This window comes from Stegodyphus dumicola, chromosome X1 (genome assembly GCF_044657685.1).
Source record: "Stegodyphus dumicola isolate Sdum_Otavi_A_Nest chromosome X1, ASM4465768v1".
NCBI lineage: Eukaryota > Metazoa > Arthropoda > Arachnida > Araneae > Eresidae > Stegodyphus > Stegodyphus dumicola.
Window position 1 is genome coordinate 120730479 of NC_140780.1, and position 23394 is coordinate 120753872.

At 32.0% G+C, this 23394-nt stretch overlaps 1 protein-coding gene across 1 annotated transcript in view; it reads right to left on the reverse strand.

Moving 5' to 3' along the window:
* LOC118193450 (pancreatic lipase-related protein 2-like) overlaps positions 1–21823 on the reverse strand; it is a 43172-nt gene extending 21349 nt beyond the window's left edge. Inside the window, exons 1-3 of the mRNA XM_035364545.2 lie at positions 21669–21823; positions 12496–12767; positions 236–382 (exon numbers count right to left, since the gene is read on the reverse strand). Coding sequence (XP_035220436.1) covers positions 236–382; positions 12496–12767; positions 21669–21768 — 519 coding nt within the window. The 5' untranslated portion in view covers positions 21769–21823. The remainder of the gene's footprint in view (positions 1–235; positions 383–12495; positions 12768–21668) is intronic.
* Between the last annotated feature and the right edge of the window lie 1571 nt (positions 21824–23394).

A 23394-nucleotide genomic window follows, 5' to 3' on the forward strand; every position in this document is an offset into this window, starting at 1 on the left:
TGTATATGCACGTTACACAACATAACAAGTAAAAGAAAAATTTTAAAATTCGGAAATGTGAAGACTATTAATATTAAACTGAAGTCAGCCTTTATTTTGTAAAAAAAAATAAATATTTTATCCTAGCATGATAATTTATAAATACAACTTAAATATTCGTGAACTAACCTCCATGCAAGAGCATTTACAGCGTAGTAATTCTGAAATTTCACTATAAATTGATAAAAATACTCACCTCTAAAGCTTTGATTATTAAAGCAATTTCTGCGCCTACAACTCTTGTGTTTGCTGTTGCTTGATAGTATGGAGGCTTGTTTCCTCCACTCCAATCGACCACAATTACGTTGTAATCACCATACATAAGAAACTCATCTTTCATATTCTGTGGGAATTATAAATGAGAATATTAGATGAAGTACGTTTAAAAAGAAAGTACGTTTAAGACGATGTAGAACAATCAGATACTTTCATCTTTCACAATATCTAACAGTTGTGTGTTCATTTTATGGATTTTAAAGAACATAAATGCATAAGATTTTACAGGATTTAAAATCAAATTCCAACTAATTAAAATCAAATCTAGTCCGGATCCCAAAGGAAGGCCGTTTAGGAAAAATAAATAAAATATGTAAATAAAGCAATAAGTAGCGTGAAGTCAAAATAAATAAAATAAAAATATATTTCTGGTATTAAATAAATAGCAATTAATTAAATAAACATGAAGACAAACAGGTAAATTTCAATTAACATAAGACTACAAAGCACACATTTTCATCAAAATATTTCGCGAAAATATTTGTCTACATTATTATACATAAAATACAACCGCATGAAACATTTTATCAGAAAAAATTTAATTTAAGCTGAAAAAAATTATGTAGACAATTTAAAATGGAATTTGTATAAAACTTTGAGTCATCTGTACTCTTGAACTGAAAATGTGACGGAAAACTCTTTTAAAATCAGATTTTCACCGCTGATGTTTCGGATAATTAAAAAAAACTTTTTTGTTCAATTATTAAACCTCAAAATTCAGTTGAATCATTTGAACAATTTGAATGAAAGAAGTAAAGAGCTGTAAAGAATTGTATGTGCTTCGTTTGAAATGAAGCTGTACTAGGATTTAGAGAAACCGAAACTTACATTCAGCAGGTAGTATGATAAATGGGTGGGAGACAAGGGAGCATGAAGCATATATTCAATAATGCATAACAGATAAAAGAAATTTTACATAATAAGAGAATTTTCTAGTAGCACTAATATTAATTTTATTACAAATAACTGCCGGAGCACTCTCATTTGTAGTTTCTGTGCGCTGCCTCTAGAATATCGATTTTTCTCGAAAACTGTAAAAAATACGTGCAAAAGAAATTATTTAATGAAATGGCATTAAAAGGCAGAAATCGACAGAATTTTTTGAATGATATAGGAAAATAAAGATATAAAACTGGAGAAATAAATCGCTAATACATGGGAATGTATTTCATTCAAAACAAAGTGTCGATTCATACTAATAATTCCTTGATTTTGATCCTCTTATTCTAAATATCACAAGGTATTTCACGTTGGAAACCTCATTATAAGTCTTCCTGTTTCTTGTATCTTTTATTAAAATACATGGAAATATCTTTACAGTCTTCATATCGAACTTTACAGTATGCGTCACTGTGAACGCAAATCCTCACATTTTTCAGTTCGAATGCCATTTCGACTGTGGCAACGGACGTTAGCTAAAAAAAGTATAAATAGATCTGTTTTTAAGTTCGCGTTCTCTATTCTCCCGTGAGAAACCTTTTAGATTACTTCGAGCGTGAAGGTGATTTTTCCTCGCCCGCGTCCTATGCTGCGATTTAGACTTAGGGCTTTTTTGGTATTATGTAAACTAGCGACAACTGAATTCTGGTTATGAGAATTTTAGTAGCGACCTCGTATTTGTCTGACGTATATGTATTAGCTCTGATACTTTATCCACAATTAATTTGTTTATTGTGTATTTTACTAAAATTTCTGCTTTCGATTTCAAAATGTCTGTTTTCAATTTGTGCTGCAATGTGCAGAATTTCGCATTACCAGAATTGAGGAGCTCCGCCGCAAGGAAGGAATCTCAGACGGGAAAGATTACCTGAATTTGCAAAAATTGTTAGCCGCGAGAGAATTCTTGCAGCTGAAAAATGTCTCAGAAATCCCACTGCCGTGCAACCAGATACTCCTAGCCAAACCTGAATCCGGAGATCAACGTGATATGGAATGTAACAAAGTTCGGGATAAAAGACCTTTCAGCCCCCTACTATCGAGTCTCCAGCTATCGGAATTTCAGCGAACCCGTTTGCTTCCCTGTATGACGGCATCGGTGATACATCCTCTCAACCGGGTGATATTTCTTCTACCGAAAAATAACCAGTGATAAAAAAAATCTAAGTTTTCAGCCCGCTCTCCTGCTAAACTGGAGAAAAAATCCCCATCTGCTGTTCCTGCCAGGAAAGAACTGAAGATACGCGACTGTAGCCTCTCAGCTGAAGCCACGCCAGACCAAATGCTATTAGTTCGATTGCTTAAACCAGAACCAAGCACGAAACTTCTCAGGACTTGTCTCAGGACAATTTTCTATCCTCGAAACGAAGCGTTACGTTTTTTAATAAAATGATTAAAAATTTATCTTTCACTTAGAAGCAGCTTACTGATAGTTTAGAGGTTTCTAAACTTACAGGCTTTCGAGCGAAGATGAAAACAAACCGAGGATTTGAGGCGAAAGCTTACAAGCCAGCTATCCACTGCTAAATCACAGCTCTCCTTGATAATAAGGAGATTCCTTATCACTCGTATAGCTTGCCTGAAAACAAAAGTCTTAAAATTCGAATAAGAACCCTTCTGTCGTCTAAAACGACTGATGACAAACTACTTGCACTATGATACCCCGCGCTAAAGGTGGATTAACTGACCAGAAGAAAAGCCTGGATATCCCCAAACTCCCTTTCTTCTTGATTACTCTGCGGAAAACTGAGCAAGGAAGGACACTGTATAATTTGCAATATGTAATGTATTTGAGGATCAAAATGCAATCCCGGAGACGCCGGAGTAGAAAAACTTAACGTTTTCACTGCCAGTATTTCCACCACGCTTGATCTACCTATCGACACCCGCGTTGTAAAATGTGGGCAAGGACACAAGTTCAAGAGCTGTGAGAAGCCCCTGCACGAGATCCCCACTTGTGCCAATTCCACTGTCAGTTACCGCGGGTATGAGGTCTTCCCTAAACATTTAGGGAGCATCCATCCCACTGCCCGGACTGAAAGAGTCATCATCAATACCAACATGAATCCGCACCACCGGCAAGAAATCTTTTATACTGAGCAAACTCTCTCAGGCAGAAGAAGTTTTGGGAGTTCTGACCTCTCTGCTTTTCATGCTCAAAGATTAGGGCAGTGAGAATCTAGCCCAAATCCTGCAACAAAATAATGAAAAATATAATGCATCAGACAGCAAAATCCACATCATGAACGGCACGCCACATGCAACGATTGCACCATATACGATCATGCTATGGAATGCATGTAAACCTGTATACAGAATTATTAGAGTGTTATATTTTTATGGTCAGTCAAGCTGTAGATATCGCAATAATCGCAGCAAACCACGATAAGCCTCAGCACAGCCTGCGGCTTGCAAATTCCTACAAATATAGGTATGAGAGAATAAAGCATCGTGGAAGAGGGGTTCTCACATACATCAAACATTCTTTAAAATCATGCTTGCTGAATACGGATAATAAGAAAGAGTAAGAAATAGTGAAAGTGTGTGTGAATTCTCCAATGCGGGGAAATATTATTTTTATGGACTTTATAATCCGTCGGATAATGTGTTATTCAACGCCATTCTCAGCGAACAACTGTACCATCAGTATCCCAAATACGCTGGCGAAAACTGTAATTGCAATTATGTGAATTGCCGCTGCCGAACCAGAAACAGAAATGGCAGTATTATTCACAACTTTATTCTAAATAACTCGATTAATCTCGTTGTTCGGGACATGACAACTTAAAGGCCAAATATAATTAGCCGTAGATATTACAATCTGGATTTTTTTTCAAGTACCATCAAATTTAAAATGGCCATAGACGTGACAGACGTCCTTTCATCTGACCGTGCACTAGTAAGCGCGCAATGAGGCCAAAAGATTTTCCGCTCAAAAAAGTCACCGATTGGGATCTATTTTGGAATTTATCCTACATTACTCCTTTAAATACTAACTGCTTGAGAACAACGAGTGATATCGATAGTGAAATCAACATCTTCACTAACAATATTTAGGATTTTTTGAAGCCCTCCACAAAAACTATCAAGACCGATAATAATAATGGAAAATCTCTCACTCACATCAAGAATCTTATCCATGAATGAAACAGGCTAAAGGAAGTACTCTAACCGTACTTGGGATCCTGACACGAAGCCCTAGATTAACAGACTAAACAGAAGCAGTAAAACTCTTATTAGGGAGCTAAATCAAAAATATGGCAACATAAGATGTATAAACTCGAGCTCGAAGTCGGTTCTTTCTGGAACTATAATAGAACAATTAAAACGAACAGACAGTATAGTCAGCCAATCAGAAATGATAACAACATGACCTATACTAACCATTAGAGAGGTGATGGACAAAGAAGTAATTGACTCAATAAATATCTGGCTTAAATCCCCGTCCCCCAGGAATAGCATTAAATTCCTTTTCGCAGGCGAAATAAATCATATCATCGAGACCACATCGTCCAGGAAAGCACCATGTTTAACTCAAATTGCAAACAGAATGCTAAAATAAAATCTTTCTAATAATTACATAGCTTCCTTCAACAGTATTTTGATTGGATGTCTGTGGAATCCGTATTTTCCAGACGCCTAGAAGCAATCATCAGTTTTCCTGATTGTACAGCTTTTCAAGTGGCCTGATTCTCCCATTAGCTACCGGCCAATTAGGCTTCTATCTATGCTTGGAAATCAGCTTGAGAGAATTGCTTACAACAGAATGAAGCTCTGTTTGCAAGATCTCTCGAATGTACAGTATGGATTTTGAAAGTGTTTATCTACCACTATACAGGTTGCCCTAATACTATGTGAATAGATTGTATTGTATCGGCTATTTGCAACAAGCTGAATGTAGCTATCCTCATGCTACACATGGCCAAGGCTTCTGGCCACATTTGGTATGAGGAGCTAATTTACAAGTTAATCAAGATAAATCTCCCTCTTTCAGTCATTTTCCTAATTCAATCGTTTCTTGAATATAAGACTTTTGGGGTTGGACAAGGAAATGATTTCTCTTCACCCATTCAGATGAAAGCAGGGTTCCTAAAGGGATAAATCCTAAGCCCAATTTTTTACATACTATTTGTAATCGATTTTCCTAAGTTTAGTGAAGATCATAATATGGTACCTGCATGTTATGCAGACGACAGAGCTGTTGTGACAAAATCCAGAAAAGCCAAATCATGCTATCAAGAGAGGGCGAAACAAGATACCTGCCATCGAAAATTAGTGCTTCAAATGGAAGACCAAAATCAATCCGGATAAATCTGAAGTCTTACTTATAAAAAAGTTCAACTAACTTGAAAAAAGTCGCAAGTCATGTCACCCTTTTCATGTCACAATTTCCCCTTTTCTCCACAGCGAAATCGCCATAAATAGCTCCTTCAACTGCAAAAATCATATTAAGCAGCTAAAAAGAAAGCAAGACCTTAAACATTGTCTTCAAGCTTTACCAGATACTGGCAAGTGCTTACGGCCTAAACCTGTCCACGAAAGTCTACACTTCAAATCATTAAACGCATTTCCACACACGCCTGGCCTACATGGGCATATGTCACCGAAAAACATATTAAGCAACTGCAAGTTTTCCAAAACAAGTTCCTGAGAATCACCTCGTAAGCATCTTGATCTTCATCCAGAACAATTAATTAACATTTAATTGATTGTGTTTTCATTTCCGAGGGGTCTCCGTAGCTTAGTTAAAAGAATTGCTGTGGATTTGTATATAATTTCTAAATTTATGACACCGTTCTTTCGCGTGTTATTTATGTACACAATATATTTTATTTTTTAATAATTCTGTGCATTTGCGTCCCACGAGTAATGGGAACATTATGTATTGACAACTGACGTATCTATATCTCTCTTCCCGGACCATGAACCCATGTATCAATAGCCCCCTAAATTTCATCCAAATTTAGGTTGTTAAGGCACTCTAGAAACAAATCTTAATATTCTCTTCCTTTGGTTTATTGCATACAACGCAACCATGGGCATAATCACATTTAAATTACTTCTTCATTCTGGGCTACTGCGTCAGCACTTCGAAAGATAAGTAAAATATCTATCTCTACGTAATTTCCTAAGCGTTATACGTTAACCAAAGGGGTAGGTAGTCAAATGCAAACTTTCTAGAATCATTTTATTAGTTGGTGAATCATTTTAGTTCTAAATTCAACCTCACGTAAAAAAAATTTTAAGACGGTTTTTCTAAAAATGTTTTATAAAATGACAACTTAACTCAAGTCTCAAAGTCGAGCAAGAATATTAAAAATGTGTTTCAAAACTTAGTAATAAACATTTCCCCTTTTTGGAAGTTAAATCATAAGCACTAAGGATAAAATACTCAATGGTAAAAGCTGACATGTTTACAACAAGCTTTATATGTCCCATTAGTAACGGAATAGATAAAAGAGCTGAACACAAGTATTTGAAATACCGGTTGTCTAGCTGCATTGATGTTTTCCCGAATTTTATCACTCTTAATACAAGCTATTTTTTCTCTCAGTATGCACTCCATGAAAATACCCCTCCACCTATGAAGATAGCTTTCGTATTAACATATATGAATAAATAAACTTCATACAGTTTTTTCTTGATTCATGTGCGTGTAGGAAATAATCTAAGTCACTTGCTTTTAAAATGAGAGGTAAGAATTCACTTTCTTTGTCTCTAGCGTGAAGTTAATTCAAGTTTGATCGCTCATGTATTAAATTATTAAGCTGTAAAATATTGCATACCAACAGCCACTTTCTTTTTGAACCTTAGAGATTGGATAATTGAACAAAAACTTAAAGAATTACCCTATTATTTTTATTAGTCTTGGCATAATGCAATTCTTTCTCTTTTTGTAGTTCATTTTTTAAATTAATATTTTGAAAATTTTTTAAATAGTTATTTTCCAAGTTTTGGCTTTGCCTTCCTTTTTTTAGTATTCACCTTTACGGAAGTCGTTGTTTACGGTTTTGGTCAGAGTTTAGATTTTTCCAGATTCAGAATCTCAGATCCATAAAATTTAAAGCAAAAGAAAGCTTAAGGGGCCAACAGTGGTTTGGTATGGAAGATTTATTTATTTTTTCATTGCTGGTATACGATTCAGATTTATTACTAGAAGTTGGAGTGTATAGGGAACCTTCGAAATTTTATAGGTAACAGATCGAAAAATGCAATCAAAAGATTCTACCCTTGATTTAATGGAAAAATTCTTTAATAAAGAGATAAATTCCTGGCTAAATGATGATTGCGAATAATCTAATTTAAAGGCATGAAATACATAAGAGAAGAAATAAGTCAAATTTGTTGCAAAGTATCAAGACTTTGCGTGGGTAGGATGTTAACATTAAGAGTTACTGAAGTTTATTTATTATAAATGATATTCCAGTAACAATCCCCAAGGAACAATGGTAGAATTTTTAGATGATAAGATCCTGTTATCTGAAAGGTCTAGCTATATGCTGTACTCGAGTATTTTCCCTTTAGAATAAGTAACGTTTTAAGCCAGTTAAGTCAGTTTTTAAAAATATCTTCAATCATAACATCCTGCTACTTAGGCAGGTAAAGCTTAATTTATTAAACTGCAATTAATCGTTTGCTGTCAAGAAGAAATACTTTTCTGAAACATGCAACATAACATATAACTGCAACTCTAGCTCCTTTTTCTTCTCCTTTCCCCCTTCCCCCCAAAACATTTATGACTTTGTGTAAAAATTTATTAATCGTCGCTGACTAAGAACAGCAGTTCTCAACCTTTTGATTAACACCCACCATCTAAACAAAAACTGAAAAACCTTAATACCACCACTTACATTTTACAATGATTTTTTTTAATTTCTGAAGAAAACTATTTAAAAAAATCTCAAAGTTTACAGACTTTATATTACGCCCAAAGGGACTTTTTTTAAAATTTTTATGTGTTACCTTTATTTATTAAATATCATGTTCTTCGCACTTAAACCATAAAATTCAATTCAACAGCAATATCGCAAAATAATGAGCATATCTTTTTTTTTTTTTTTTTTTTTTTTTTTTTTTTGTACAGTGTTGCTATGCTCGTTTTGAAATCGTTGAGTTTGTTAATCAAAAATTCGCTAAAGTGTTACAAAATATGAAATCGATGATAAAATAAATTCGAAATTAGGGTTTCCAGATGCCCATATTTGGTGGAGGACTGCGTTATTTAAAATTTGATGGCTCTATGTACCGTTGTTTTATCACAGTTCGAGAAACATAAACTTATGCAGATTATTCCTTACATAATTTATTTAAATGTAATACAGGGCGATAATATTTGATGGCAACAATTTGAAAAGTGAAATGGACATTTAAGTTTTCAACGCAAAATGTCAAAATGAAGTTAATAGCTCTTCTGGGCTAACGCTCTTCGGGTTAAAAAGAAAGAAAGGAAATATGAATGCTTTCAAATTTTATATTACGTTTTTAACGTTTGGTCTTTATTTATTAAATATCATGTTCTTCACCCTTAAAACACATAAAATTCAATTCAACAATAATATCACAAAATATTTAAAAACAGCAGAAAAGCATACCAGCAATTCCGATATACAGTCTCGCGTGCTGGAGATTAACTTTTTTTTTTCTGTACAGTGTTGCCATTCCTCGATTCGAAATCGTTGAGTTTTTTAATCAAAAATTCGTTAAAGTTTTGCATGATTTATAATAAATAATAAAACAAATTCGAAATTCAAAATTCGGGCTTCCGAGTGGCCATGTTCGGTTAGAAGACAACGGTATTAAAACTAAGGAATGCAAAGCAACAAGAAGACAAAATTCCTACTGTTAGAGATAGCAAACCGAAGTAAAAATGATTCTTATTGAAAATGGAGCAATATGAGGCCGTAAATGGTGTTATAAAGTGCTGACATGCTAATAAATAGATAAACTCTAAGATGATTAATGAAATACTATTATCTTTTTTTGTAGAAACTTATTTTTATTTCCTATTAAATACAGCATCCATTTGTATCACTCCTTTTAAAAACATCATTTATGGCAAATTTTGTAATGCCTCCGACTAAAAGAATATTTGTGAAACGTACAACATGGAAGAATCACGAAAATTGCCATGCAGACATCTCGTTCGTCTCTTGCTAAAGTCTATAAGCGGCTATTGACCTTGAACAAAGCTCAGATCGCATAAATTTACGAGTGTTAGAGAAAAAAACTCAGTCAGGATGTTGTAGTTTTAATCTTTGAATTTAATAGTTAAAAATACTTTGCTTCTTTGCGTACCACCTATTTTTATCTTGCGTACCACCAGTGGTACGCGTACTACCGGTTGAGAACTCCTGCTCTAGAGTGTTTACTTTCGTGCGGATCATTATTGCTTATAAGTGTAATACTCTGTTACAAATTCCACAATTTTGTATTTTTTAACATTGCTATTACAAGAGATGTTTTTTAAGTATTATAATATGATTCAGGATTTATTATGATTCAGGAAAACAATTTATGCAATAATTTATTTCTCTTCATTTAATGCCCAGCAATTTTATATGCTGGGAAGTAATTGAAGAATGTTTGAATAATCAACTGGTCTAAGTCTAGTTAAATTATTTGTTTCTTAAAAGCTCCTGACTGTAAAATAAATTTCAATGATGAATTTGTGGGTATGATAGTGCGTACTGAAGAGAGCGGAGTTTTGTAACTTTGATATGTTGGAAAGCTACAGATGATAAAGTAAAATTAAATTACATGTGATAAATCGAATTATTATGATTTTGCATCTTGAAGATAAATTTCTTTTATAACTTTGATATGTTGGAGATACAGAATACTTCTAATCTCTGGCATACCAAATGTCAGACATTTTTTGTGAAATGAATAATCATGCTGTGCATTGCTCAAAAATATAATTTTATTCTCAAATAACTTATTGTTAATTTAGATTTATATATTAATATCTTTAGATAAATATGTATTAAAAATATCACAAATGATATATATATATAATATATGAACGCAGAATAGTTCATATAAAACGGTAATAGTCTTAAAACGTAGCATGACATAATATTAGAAGGCTGCTAAAATTTCTGGATAAAAAGGGGCGATTTAGACATGTTTCGAAACGGAAACTAATCTAATTTTTAATTTTAACTTTCTTTCTATCATCATTTATATATTTTTCTTCTTTGTTAATAAACCCAGAAGAAAACATTGACACATATTTTGTATTGAAATGAATAATGAAGAAAAATTCAAATTCTACTTATGATAGAGAAATCCATTTAAGTGCTGAAGATTTGGATTGCTTCGAAATGAAATATCTTGTAGCAATGGCGTCACAAAGTGTGCTTAAATAAGTTTAATTGCAGCTAAAACTACTAGTAGCAACTCAGTTCAATCTAGAAATGCCAGGGATGTAGATTTAGAATTAAATATAACTCATGCGAAAATGAATTTCAAGTAGACTTCATCAAAGTTAGATTCAACAGCAAATTATCAGTCGGTTGTGTAATTACTTACGCTAAAATATACGAAGTTTATAATCTCGAGGGCGTAATAAACAAGTTAAATATTGTTTATTTATTTAAAACTTGGCTTTGGTTCTCATTTAGTTTCTGATGCATACATTCATTAATTTACTGCATAATTTATTGCTAACTGATATTAGTCATAACTCTTCAGTAGTTTTCCATATCTTTAGAAAATTCTCAGTAACTCAAAAACCAAGGTCAAGTTATTTTCATTTCATTTTATTTAAGAAAAAGAGCATTTCTAACGGTTCCCCCCATTTTGTATTTTCAAAATCCGTTGTCGAGTTGATTCTTTAGGCAATCATAATTACTTTGTAAGGTTTATTTTAATTTTATAACAGTTATTTTTAAGTTTGAAAACTTTTTCTTTAAATTCCTGTTTCCCACTTACAACTTCGTACCAGAATGAGGTTTCAGGATCGCGTTGTACGTAAATGAGGTAGAAGGAGTATTTTAAGGAGGGTTCAGCTCACACCTGTAGGAGAGATTAGGAGTTCTTAGTGGCGCGTGTTTGCCGTCAGGTTACTTCGTTATTTAAGTCAACTACATTTGGCCATATTGTACATGCCTATTGAGAATCACAGACTGATTTAATTAAGGGACAACTACATTAGGTTGTAAGGATTATGTTAGTTTTATTAACAGTTAAATTTTGAGTTAAACGTCCTTCCTATCGATACTTAATTTCAACTTACCACTTCCGGCCAGAACGTAGTTTTAGAATCATATCAGAATGCTAATGAGGAAGAGCGGTATTTAACAGCGAAGTTCTTCTGTCTTAGTGAGAGAGATACCGGATATTCTGGCTGCACGCGTCCGCCTTTTAGGCTATTCTCTCGTAAGCTATTATTACTCTCATCCGTACTTTAGGCCCTTGATAGCTTCGCAGTCTATTAACGTTAAGGGGCCAACTCTATTAGAACTTTGATAGCTTCGGCTATATCTCTTTAATTCAGATTAGTTTAGTTTGATTCTTAGTCTATTAAGTTCAAGCCCAAGTGTCGGTTTTATTGTACAACTCCAAGACGGAGTTCTGTTAAATCTTGATTGGAATAATAACGGATTATTTTACCCTTCTATCTTGTTGTTTCCTGTCACATGAATTCAAGCGATTATTCGCTTATCAGTTCTTAAGATTCTTCGCTTTCAACGGTAACTTAGAATTACACAGTGAAGAATCCTACAAGGTAATTGTGCCTAGTTTCGGCTCAGTCAGTTTGGTTTAGTATTAGGTTAGTTTCTTAGTTTCTTATCTTGATTTAAAATCTGAGTGGAGGCTTTCCTGTAAGCCCGAGAAAGGGACATCTGTTATTATTTCTTTGAGTGAATAAAAGGGTATTTTAAACCTTCTCTGAACTTTCCGTTAAATACTTGAATTCAGCGATAAGTCGCAGTGCAGTTCAATAGATTCCTCTACGTTCAGCATAGACCAAGCAGTTAGGGACATTATTATTTAATTTCAGATTTTTCACAATGCTAAATACCTATATGGGACACAAGCTGGGTTTTTTATTTCTACAGAACAGTAGAAAATATATTTTTGATCTATATTTACTTCTCAGGCGGCCTCAAGCATTTAAAGCATTTAAAATAAGTATTGAAGTATTCAAAATGCATACTAAATTTTTCATCTGCGTGCTAACTGGCATGTAGCATGTAGATACGAAATTTGAAGAATATAAACATTTATTTTTACACTTACCACCATCCAAGGTCCATAAAGTTCGCTGTCCATGAACCCATGAACAATGAACTTGATAGGGTTCTTCGGGTCCAGAGGTGAGCCTGTTATAGTTTCTGGTTCACTTGCTACAAGCTGGTGAGCTTCTTTAGGATTCCTTCTGGTGTAAAGGAGGCATCTGGTATTAATGGTAGCTCTGTCATGGGGTAGAACATTTATGGGTCTGTGCAGCAGACTTTTGAAATCATCAGTTATTGAGAAGCAGCCGAGTTCTTTCATGCAAACTTCTTTTCCTGAAATATTTAATCATGAATAAGCAAGATTTAATTAGTTTTAATAACTATTCGTAATATTAGATACTGTAAAATTCAATACGTAGATGGGTAATCTTTTCACATAAGAAAGAGAGACAATCTGTTTTCTCACAAATGCCAAATAAGGCATCTTAATAAGAAAAAAAAAGCTCTATCTAATGATATATATGCAGAATATTATAAAAATGCACTTAGTTCTATTGTAGCATGTAGCTCTTTTTGCCGTATTTAATTTGAAGGCAATCATGGGAAAGTAAATTATGGGAAAATTTGTATTCTGAAAGAATCTACTCGAATTCGAATTGTACATTTGAGTGCAGTTCTTGATAGTTAATGGATTCTGTTTGCAGAAGGAGGTTTCATTATTATTAATCTAAGAGGCGCATTATCTTCAGAAATGATCAACATGTTTAAGTAAAAGGAATTTAAAGTCAATAAGAAATATTATATTACTTTAAATTTCCTTAAACTCTCATGCATTGACTTAAGTACAACAGCTATATGATCTAATATAATGCTAATCCCATGTAATCTAAATATTTTCATGATCAGTCCAAAATCATCATTATCGAAATTAGTTGTAATCTCTGGCGTTCTAAATCCATTTCCATATTTAGCGCATTTGAGTTATGCAATACAGTAACCTTAAAAATGGTTTGAAGGCATAATAATCATAATTTATTTGATTATAGCAAAGCACTCAAGGGCTGGCTGCGTAAGAGGACGGATGCCTTCTTGGAGGATTTTCAGAGGGGAAAAAGCTCGTATATACGTTATATATGCGGAAATCGCGAAAATGCCCATGCAGCCAACCGGTTCTCGGTATTTGAACTTCGAACCAAATTGCTAGTGTTTAACGATTTTACCACTGGTCCGCTGATGGGCTCCTTAAAAAAGAAATTTCGTAAGAAAAAATTAATGAGCCAAGTAACTTTCAATAGCATTTTGGCTGAACGTTAGCAGTATTTTGAGACACTGAGAGCTCGAAGTTTCCTAACAATTCAGTTGCTGACAGTTCAGATAGGCATATTTATATTTTTCTTTCTAGATCATATTTCTCTTTCATGCCAAAGGGTACATAACCAGATTAGAAAATTTAATTGTAGAATGATATTGTTGTCAAAGATGTAGTTTGATATGAAAGCTAGATATTCATAGTAATATGTGAGCGAAAAACCTAACTTGTTAAATGTTATTAATACAAATATGAGTTTCCAAATCACTATCACTTTGGGCTATGGACTGACATATAAGTTCTGAAAAGTTATTTATAAGTTTAACATGGTGCTTCAAACGATTACGCAATTAAACATCGCTTGAACAGCTGGTCACAGACGTATGGCGGCAGTTAAAGAAAGAAACCAATAAAGTTAGGCTTTCGAACTATGATTGATCCCACGACATCTTTTATTAAAATACGTAAAATTTACTATCATCCTTGAAACTTTATCCTTGAAAAAAAATGTCAAAATCATGCGACTTAAATAACTTTCAGCCAATAAAAAAGTGTCAGTGTCTGAACTTACATAAAATCAAATTTCATTAAATATGAAATTCTGATGTTTATTAGAATTTTACACCACTAAATTTGAAGCCAATGTATCTGAATTGATGCTTTTTAATTTGTATAAATATCCGTTTGAAATATGAATTCAGAGACTTAATATGCTTTGTTCTTTATAGCAATAATTGTGTACGGTTCTCGAAAGATTCAGTAAATGATATCTTAGGTAATGTGAATCGTATAAAGATGGATTCCTTTTTTTTCGACTAATAAAGTTATGAAAAACACTTTTAATTTGGGCTTTCTCCGTATAAAAAATAAAGTTTTGCACACTTTCGCGAAATTTATGAGCTGCATCTCTATAGTCCACAGAAGAGTGATAATGATGATTTTAACTTCAAATACCTCGCTCGAGTTTGTTACTCACCCTTTGAGGAGCCCATTTTTAATTCTTGGACGATGCATATACTATGTTAGGTCTATCTCTAGTTTCGCAATGCGATGCTGCTTTGTGACTGCTTCCTTCGAAATAAGACCCTTCTTCATAGATTTTCAGCTATAATCTTCGGCTCATTTATTTATTGACTGACCCAAACAGAATTCCCAGTTAGAATGCATAAGTATTCTCATTTGATTTCACTATGGCATTAAATATTCGCATTTAAAGTTTTAAAATCAGTTTAAAATCAGTTTTCATTCAAATATGCAAGCAAAATATTTTAGTTCAACTTATTATAAGAATAAAATTTTTAATTCCATAATTTACGAACCATTGAGACACACGTAGACATCGTTTTGTTTTTTAGTGCTGGAAGTGTATTTTTTTTGGAGAAAATCATTTAGAAATACTTAATAAATATATATCAGTTCTTCAGTAAAATAGTACCATTAAGTTACTCTAAACAGAGGGATTAAATACGAACATATATTTTTAATTAACTTTTAAGAACCAAACGAATGCCATATATAACAGTTTAACACACTGCCTAATTTGCACATAATAGTTAACTATTTTGAAAAATTTTTCCACATGTTAAAAAAGCAAGCCATTTAAAGTAGTTATACACGTACTGTTATCATTCTAATTTATTGATTCGATATGGATATGCTATATGAACTGATCTATAATAGATTACAAAAGGCGGAGTATATAGTAATGTGAAAAATGTCTGCTTAACTGTCGAAACATAAGCAAACTCTACCTTATCAAAAAGCGTTAATCTTTCTAACTTATCATGGATATTTGAGATGCATACCATTATATAGTTTACTTAATAAGACAATACACATTTTTGATAACATTAAACGAATAATATCATGCATGATAGTTGAATAAAACATTTTATGTATATGTAGGATAATGAGCAATTTAAAAATATTGAATCTATTTATGTAGTTTAAGCACGATCTGCTATTTAAAGTATTAAATTTGTATGGGTCTTCAGGAGTATAAGCAAATAATAATTTTCAGTTACACGCAGGAGTACACTATTCATAGTCAAGTAATTTTTTGAAATTAGAGATTAAACTAAATTCATCTGACAGCTGAACGGTGACCGCACGTGTCGAATTACTGACATACCCGCCTAATGATTCAATTCCCTTATGAAGAATTGTTTTCCTTGAAAACTTGAAAATGGGAATGAAGTATTCTCATATCCATATTTCTTCATTCTCATGATCTCATGATCTGTAAAACAGCAATTACGGAACATACAAAAGCACAACGCTCTGATATTTCAATATAAACTTCTTGTCATTTTAGCTTAGTGCCACTTGACGCGCAATCCACTAAGATAACTTAATCTGCTTGCACACCTGTTAAGCTTCATTGTTCATTGAGCAAAGCAATGACCTTCGTTGCTTGAAATGTTTGTATTAAGTTCTGAAAACAACATCTGCTAATTGCACTTCACACAACCACAAGATAACATGTCAAATTTCAGAGATATTTATTTTGGCTTCACTGTAATCTTAAGGGTTTAATTTCAAATGATTTTTGTGAGAAAGAGTTATAAATCTGTTATGAGAAACATTATTAATTCCGCTTTTTAAAATGTAATTATCCTCAATTCGTTTTAGTCTGAAATTAATTATTCATTTTCAAGGCATTCTGGTGGACTGCTTTCACATTTACTTACATTCGAACTTTAACACGTGAAAGGAACAGAAAAATTTCCAGTAACCAAAAATTCGATTTTCCGAAAAATTTACTCATTGATTCAGTTTCCTATGTTTTGGGATTCAGTTCGAATTATCTAACAATACTTTACGCTTGTCGAAGTTTTATACTATATGTATACTTTTACATATCGTAGATTTTCTGCTAAAGTCTACTATATAAAATAATTAAATCGCTCATGAAAACAAATTACATTATTATTGCTTTTTGAATTCCTCCCACCCCCGCCTTCCTAGAAAATAATATGCATCATTTTTCCACACTAAATTTACATTCTCCGCTTCAATCTTACCATTAATGAATAAATCTGTATGTAAAAGACTTTTGTTTTGGAATCTAAGCCTGGCATTTCAAACTGTTTGCTTTGTTCTACAACCTCCCGTGCCAGTAATTTGTAACTTTCCTATTTTGCAACTTCAGGTTCTGCCAGTTGTTTGCAATCGATGAGGTCTCTGTTATGTAATGTCTTTTGTTATAAATCGTTGAGTCATTTATTTTTTTATTCAGAATATTTTCTTCCTTTATATAGAGCTCCATACTCGGAAAACTTAATAATTCTATTTTTTTAGATTTAGCTGTAGTAACCTTAGCTTCTATTAAAACTGTAAGCAAAATATTTTTTATCATGTGCGTTATTTAAGTTATCCTCGCCTTTTGCATGGCATTTACAAAACGTAATGTAATTCTATGCCACTGGACAGACAGCTAGCTGCCTTACTTGAAGCTTTAAACTTGAATTTAAAGAAGTTATCTTTTTTTAGTATCATCTAACTTGTTCTATGGTAAACTTGTGAATACTCAAAACTGGAGTTTTCATTAACCCAGTTGACTTTTTCAAAACATCGAAAATTAGATTGACAATTTGCCAACTCTAAATACCTCTCTAAATTAGCGCTTTTATCACTGAGATATTCTACACAATCCGCAAAAAGATTAATATTCAGCTGCGAAAAACTGCTGAAGGATTTTCTCGAAAAATCAAAAGGATGCTATCAACTTCGTTTCGCTTTTTGAGCCATGCTTTACGATGCATTTTTCTACACTAAAATTTGATCACTTAAAGATTGTATATGTACTAGTAGCTATTGATAGCGAAGTTAATAAAAGAATAAGTCAAATTATATTTTAGATTTATAAATATCAAAACCGTGGAGTTAAGCATGTAAACCTCGACCAATGCCTGGTTATCACTTCCCGTCAACATTACATGCTGTGGTAACTGAGGTAATAATTTCGGTCCAAAAACTCGATAATGAGTTTTCAATGAATAAGCACGAATTGAATTCCACACAACACGTTTTTACTATTTTCGCAATGATGTATATTTATATGTGACGATTATTTCGTCCACGGTACATTTTCTGTATTTATGCGGAGTTGATTATATGTTGTGTAACATTAAACAACCGGAAGTAGCACTTTACTTGAATCCCATAATAGTTTTTAATGAAAAATTATATAAAAATAGAATTCAAAATATTTTAATTTTAATATTTAAGACTTCTATATCAAAGGGAAAACAACATGTAAGATTTTGGCCAAAACGGATGAACCAGAAGTAATACTGTACTTGAAGTTATCAACAGATTTTCGTGAAAATATTTATTGAGATATAATGTAAGACTTCTCATATCTCGTATTTAACACTCGTATATGCATTTGTGATGCATATAAACTCATAACTTAAAATAACCCACTAGATTTTCACTATGTATGATAAGCAATTAGTGGCACTTTACTTCGAAGTGTTAACATAGTTTCATGAAAAAATATAGAATCGCTGTGCTAAGAGTTTAATGTAAAATAATGCAGCACATTTAAAGGTTATATCTATTACATCTGGATATGATATTTAGTAGAAAAGATGGATTTTTACAAGATTATTTCATTTGCAAAGCGTCAAAACTCTTGTAATGCAGTCCTGTTACCAAAAAAAAAATGCACTTGTTATTCTCTTGCAATGTTGATGATAACGAGGAGCAAGAGAAAATAGAAAATTCGAAAATACAATATTGCATTATTTCTTACCGATCAGGAAACCCACCACGATCACTATTCGGTGATTCCAAAAACTAACGAACATTGTTTACTGATACCTAAATATAGTGGGAATGTATTTGCAGATCATAATGAATTTAGAATTTTATTTTTCTATTTATTAGAACAACAAATTAGACTTTGTTTATAAGCGATCAAGTGGAAGTGATACTTTACTTAAATCTCGTTGCTATTTAAAACATGAAATTAGCAGGAGTCACTTTCTAGCCATATAAGATATTTTCATATCTACTCTCCATGCTCTGCCATTGGAATCAAAAGAGCTGTGCTGATTATTGCACATTGCAGAACACACTGCCTCTACAGAAGTGGGATATGATCACCTAAGCTATCAATACTTTGTATATGTATCCTTAATCCTTTTATCAATAACGCCTAATGTATCAACAGAGACACGTCGGCAACGCCAGCAATCGGTTAATCTGCCATACTGCTCGGATCTCGAGCTATTAAAAACACTTCAAGAATAGAAATATTATAGCCAGTCGATCGAATTGTAGCTTCAATAATGCCATTTCATTTGATAGGTCAGTCATTGAGATTTAAAGTTTAATTTATTAAATTGTAAGTGGGGTGATCATATGTCGTTTTAAAATCTCAGTGAATGTCCTAATCTTATATATGATACTGGCAATACTAAGAATTTCGCAATAAATAAAATATATATTATAATTAATATTTAATTCTATAAGGTCTTCGTATTTTATTTTATCTTCCTAATGAAATAGAAAGCGGGCCAACATTTTTAAGTTTGATGTATGATTCAGTTTTATTCCTATAACGAAATTTAAAGGAAGCCTTTAAAATATCACGCTAACTCTCACAAAACTTAGTTCTATTTTGAAAGCATTTCCACGACTATATTGTGATCCTGGGAATTTTTGTATGAAAGTAATTGTTTGTTTAAAACTTAAATGTGAAAAGCGAAGTCTCCGCATGAGTGGAAAATCCCTTTCTAGTTTCGGAAGCCATTATTGATTTGTATGATACTTTAAAGAAAGGAAATCTCTTTCTTAGACACCATTGATCTATACAGGATCAAGAATATCTCTGAATTTATTTTCCTTAGATATTAAAAAGAAAATCGAATTCAAGTAACAAGCGCCTGAAAGATAATCATGCTTTTAAAGGCTTAGGACTCTTTTCCTTCAATAGCACTACAGAAACAGTGGGAGTTGATAAACAATATAATTTAATTCTCTGCTATGAAAGCCTACTGATATGTCTTCTTTCTCCAGTCTTAAAAGGGTTGAGAAATACTGCCATATAATGCAGAGCTTTAACATAAAATTTAAATTCGGATTTGTTGCTAATTTCTCCTTCAAAAAAGTCCTGAACACGTTTTCATTCAATTTTGTAATTATTTCTTAAATTTTAGTATTTGTTATTGTTTGTTTATTTTAATAGTATTGTAATATCACGCTTGAGCACAATATTTTACATGTGAATTCCTTTTTCAAAAACCTTTGGGAGATATAAGTTCAATTATTAGATTAACCCTCTTTTCTGAACAAAACATATTTAGCATTTCATGAACACGAGCATATTCTGAAAACTTAGTGAATTTTTAGATATTTTGCAATGTAGAAATTTGCCATTCTATTTTCTGGAAAAACTAAATATGGCTATGGGTAAAGAAACTATTTTCAAAATTTTGAGTATCAAAACCAAAAGTCTATATTCTGATTTTAAATATATGCTATTAATTCCGAGGAGTTATAGTTTTAAATATCTAGTATTAAGTGAGGGAAAATATATTTTCTTATTTTAAATAGATGGTGTTAACGCTGGGAAAAAATAGTTTATATTAGAAGAATTTCAGTCTTTTTTGTTCCTCAAAATTGTAAAACAAATAAAATACTTAAATGTTATTTTTGTAAGAGGAATTAATATTTATTATAATTTTATGAATTTATTTATTTCTTAACAAATTACGTCTGGAATATGATGAGTATCAGTCGCATAATAATTGAATTGCTTATAAGGATTATAACAATTATTGATCTAACTAAACGTATTAAGTCATAACTTGCTAAGCCTTAGCATTTTATTAAGGCAGAATGTTACTGAAACTCTCAAGAAATAACAGGCTAATTATTTTGATTTGAATTTGAAGCCTGAAGCTTATGCTGTTTATTTTCTTAATAAGTAAACACACCATTCTCTGAATATTGAAGTTAACCCGTTCATTGAAACAAAATAATTTAATTTATTCTCTAATGTTATCTTCCAAAGATTGTGTGTTTAGCTTTTGCTGGTTTAGAAAGCGTACAATATTTTTAGTATGTAATTTCGATTTTCTTGAATTTATTTTTACTTAACCTTTTATTTACTTTTTGAGTGCATTTAGGAATTAAAACAAATGCAGTTAACGTTGACTATTGACATAAATAATAATAATTCAAGTCTTAGTGTTTTAGCCACTTGATAAATTCGTGTATTAACTTGGATATTTCAAAAGACTTAGCAGAACAAATGACATTTTTACAATAACTCTTTTTACAATATACGATCCGCATGGAGTTCTTATCTGTTATAATAACATATTCAGATTCATTCATTCTCTTATACCTATGTTTTGCACTATATTTCGCTAGTATTTCTCTTACGAGGATAAGAAACACACTTTCATCTATATACTTTAAAATACCATTTTTAGAAGCTGATTCTTTTATTCCATCAGTAAAAATGTAACAAATATTGATTCAATAACTGTACAGAAAGACATACGTGCAGATGTAGATTTTGATTTTGGAAAACTCAAATAGGAAGCAATGAAAGAAACTAAAATGTATCAATCGAATAATTATAGAGAAAAATATGCCTTTAGCTGCAAATTATTGCTACGGACAGCGCTGATATTGATTTACTGTATTTTAGAATTTAATACACATTAATGGAAGTATCTCAATTGATTTTTAACATAGATTAAATAGAATATTTGTTTGAAAGTTCACTAACCCTAATAGATAAAATGCGAATCTGTAATCTATGATGAAACACTCTCACATTTTGAATCAGAATTCCATAGCAACAATGAGAATACGAAAACATATTTCATTCTGCTGTTAAAAAATAAATATATAATCAGTCTTAAAGCTACGTAAGATTTGTAAAATATAGGAATAAAGCTTACTGCCTAGAGCTTTCAATTCGGGTGCCGACGCATCGTAAGAGATGACCCTACAATAAACTGTTGTAAGCAAAGTGAACAAAACGCAAATAGAAATTTTCATGTTTGCAGTTAACAAGTTCTTCTCACAAAAGACCTCAACTTAATGAGACGTTTCCTAAGTTTTTATGGAGGGAAACAAACGCCTGATAAAAAGAGAATGTATGATAAAAATCTGTTTACGTGGAATTTTCAAGATAACTCTTTAGAAGAAACAATTATCTTGTTGCACACCTGTTTAGAACTTTAATAAATTAGATCCTAAAAGTATATTAATACAGCAACACGTCTGTAATAAATGAAGATTTTTATTTTTTTAAACAGAGCTTTTTAATCATTGCATAAAATGTCCGAAGTTTGCTGCGTCATGTGTATTTTTCTGACCAAAGCTTTCAAATTGTTGAGAAGCTGAGAAAATGTTGCGGATTCATATATACATATAATTTATACTTTATTTTCGTGCCTTTAATTATATAAGCAATACAAGTAGAGATTTTCTTTTTTCCTTGAGATACCAATGAAGATGTTGTTCGCTTGTCAAGTAATTGAAAGAAATATATTTATAAATAATGGATTTGCGGAAAAAAATAGGCACGTTGAATAATAAAAACAAATTTACGAAATCTGTAAGAATAACAGGAAATAAATGCATATAAAAAGCAGGCAAAGAGTAATGTCTTTATTAAAGATTACACGAACTTATAGCCAGCGTTATCTCAATGAAATTACTCATATGAATGTAAAGTTTACCGGAATTAAAGGGCTGCATTTTGCTATCTCTCGGGAGGGGTTTTGCCTTCAAAACGAGTTATCTCATTTATATAGATCTTATCCACAGAAGTATTCCTTTCAACTTATTTGTAAAAACTGCTCCGATTTTCTTGAAACATACATATTAATATGCTGCAGAGATTTGATAGTTAGTAAGCTTCTTATGTATTTTAGGTCCGGATATAGATTCTGTGTTAGGCTGTGTAAGCTGATGAACAGCTTGCAGTTTTTTCGGAAGTAATCTTGGATCGTTGATCAAAGTATAAAAGATTATATAATAAAATTAAATTCTTTGTTAGTTTGCTTATATTATTATAATAAAATCAAATAAATGTGTAGATAAAACTAAAATAACATTTAACTTAAATGAAATGTATTGGCAAATAATAGGATAGAAAAGGCTCTTCTATTCGGATTTTTTTGCAAATAAAAGCTATCGAAATTACGTACGTAAACATTATCGACAAAACTTAAGTTCTTTTTAAATAGACTTTTCCTTTATTATAATTTTTAAAATTTATGTGAGATATGGCATATTCTTGAATAAAGTTCAAATAAAATTTTAACTCTGATGTAATTTACCTTAAATGATTATGCAACCTGTCTGAAGCAGAATGTATGCTGGAATACGGAAAATGTAATTTACAATGAAAAATATCTATCTATCTTCTACATAGAAGACACCTTGAAAACACTGCTGATGAACAATTTTTGCACGTCACAAAATGTGTAACTTTATACATTTAATAATAAAATCTTTATGCTCTGAAAATGATAAATACTATAGTTCTGAGTTCATTGTTTTAAACCTAAATAGAAAAAACGGTTTTGAAGTTTCATTGTGAGACACCAATCATTTAAACACGTCACCCCTTAAATTACGTTACGACATTTCTATTAGCTTTTCGATTGCTGAAAA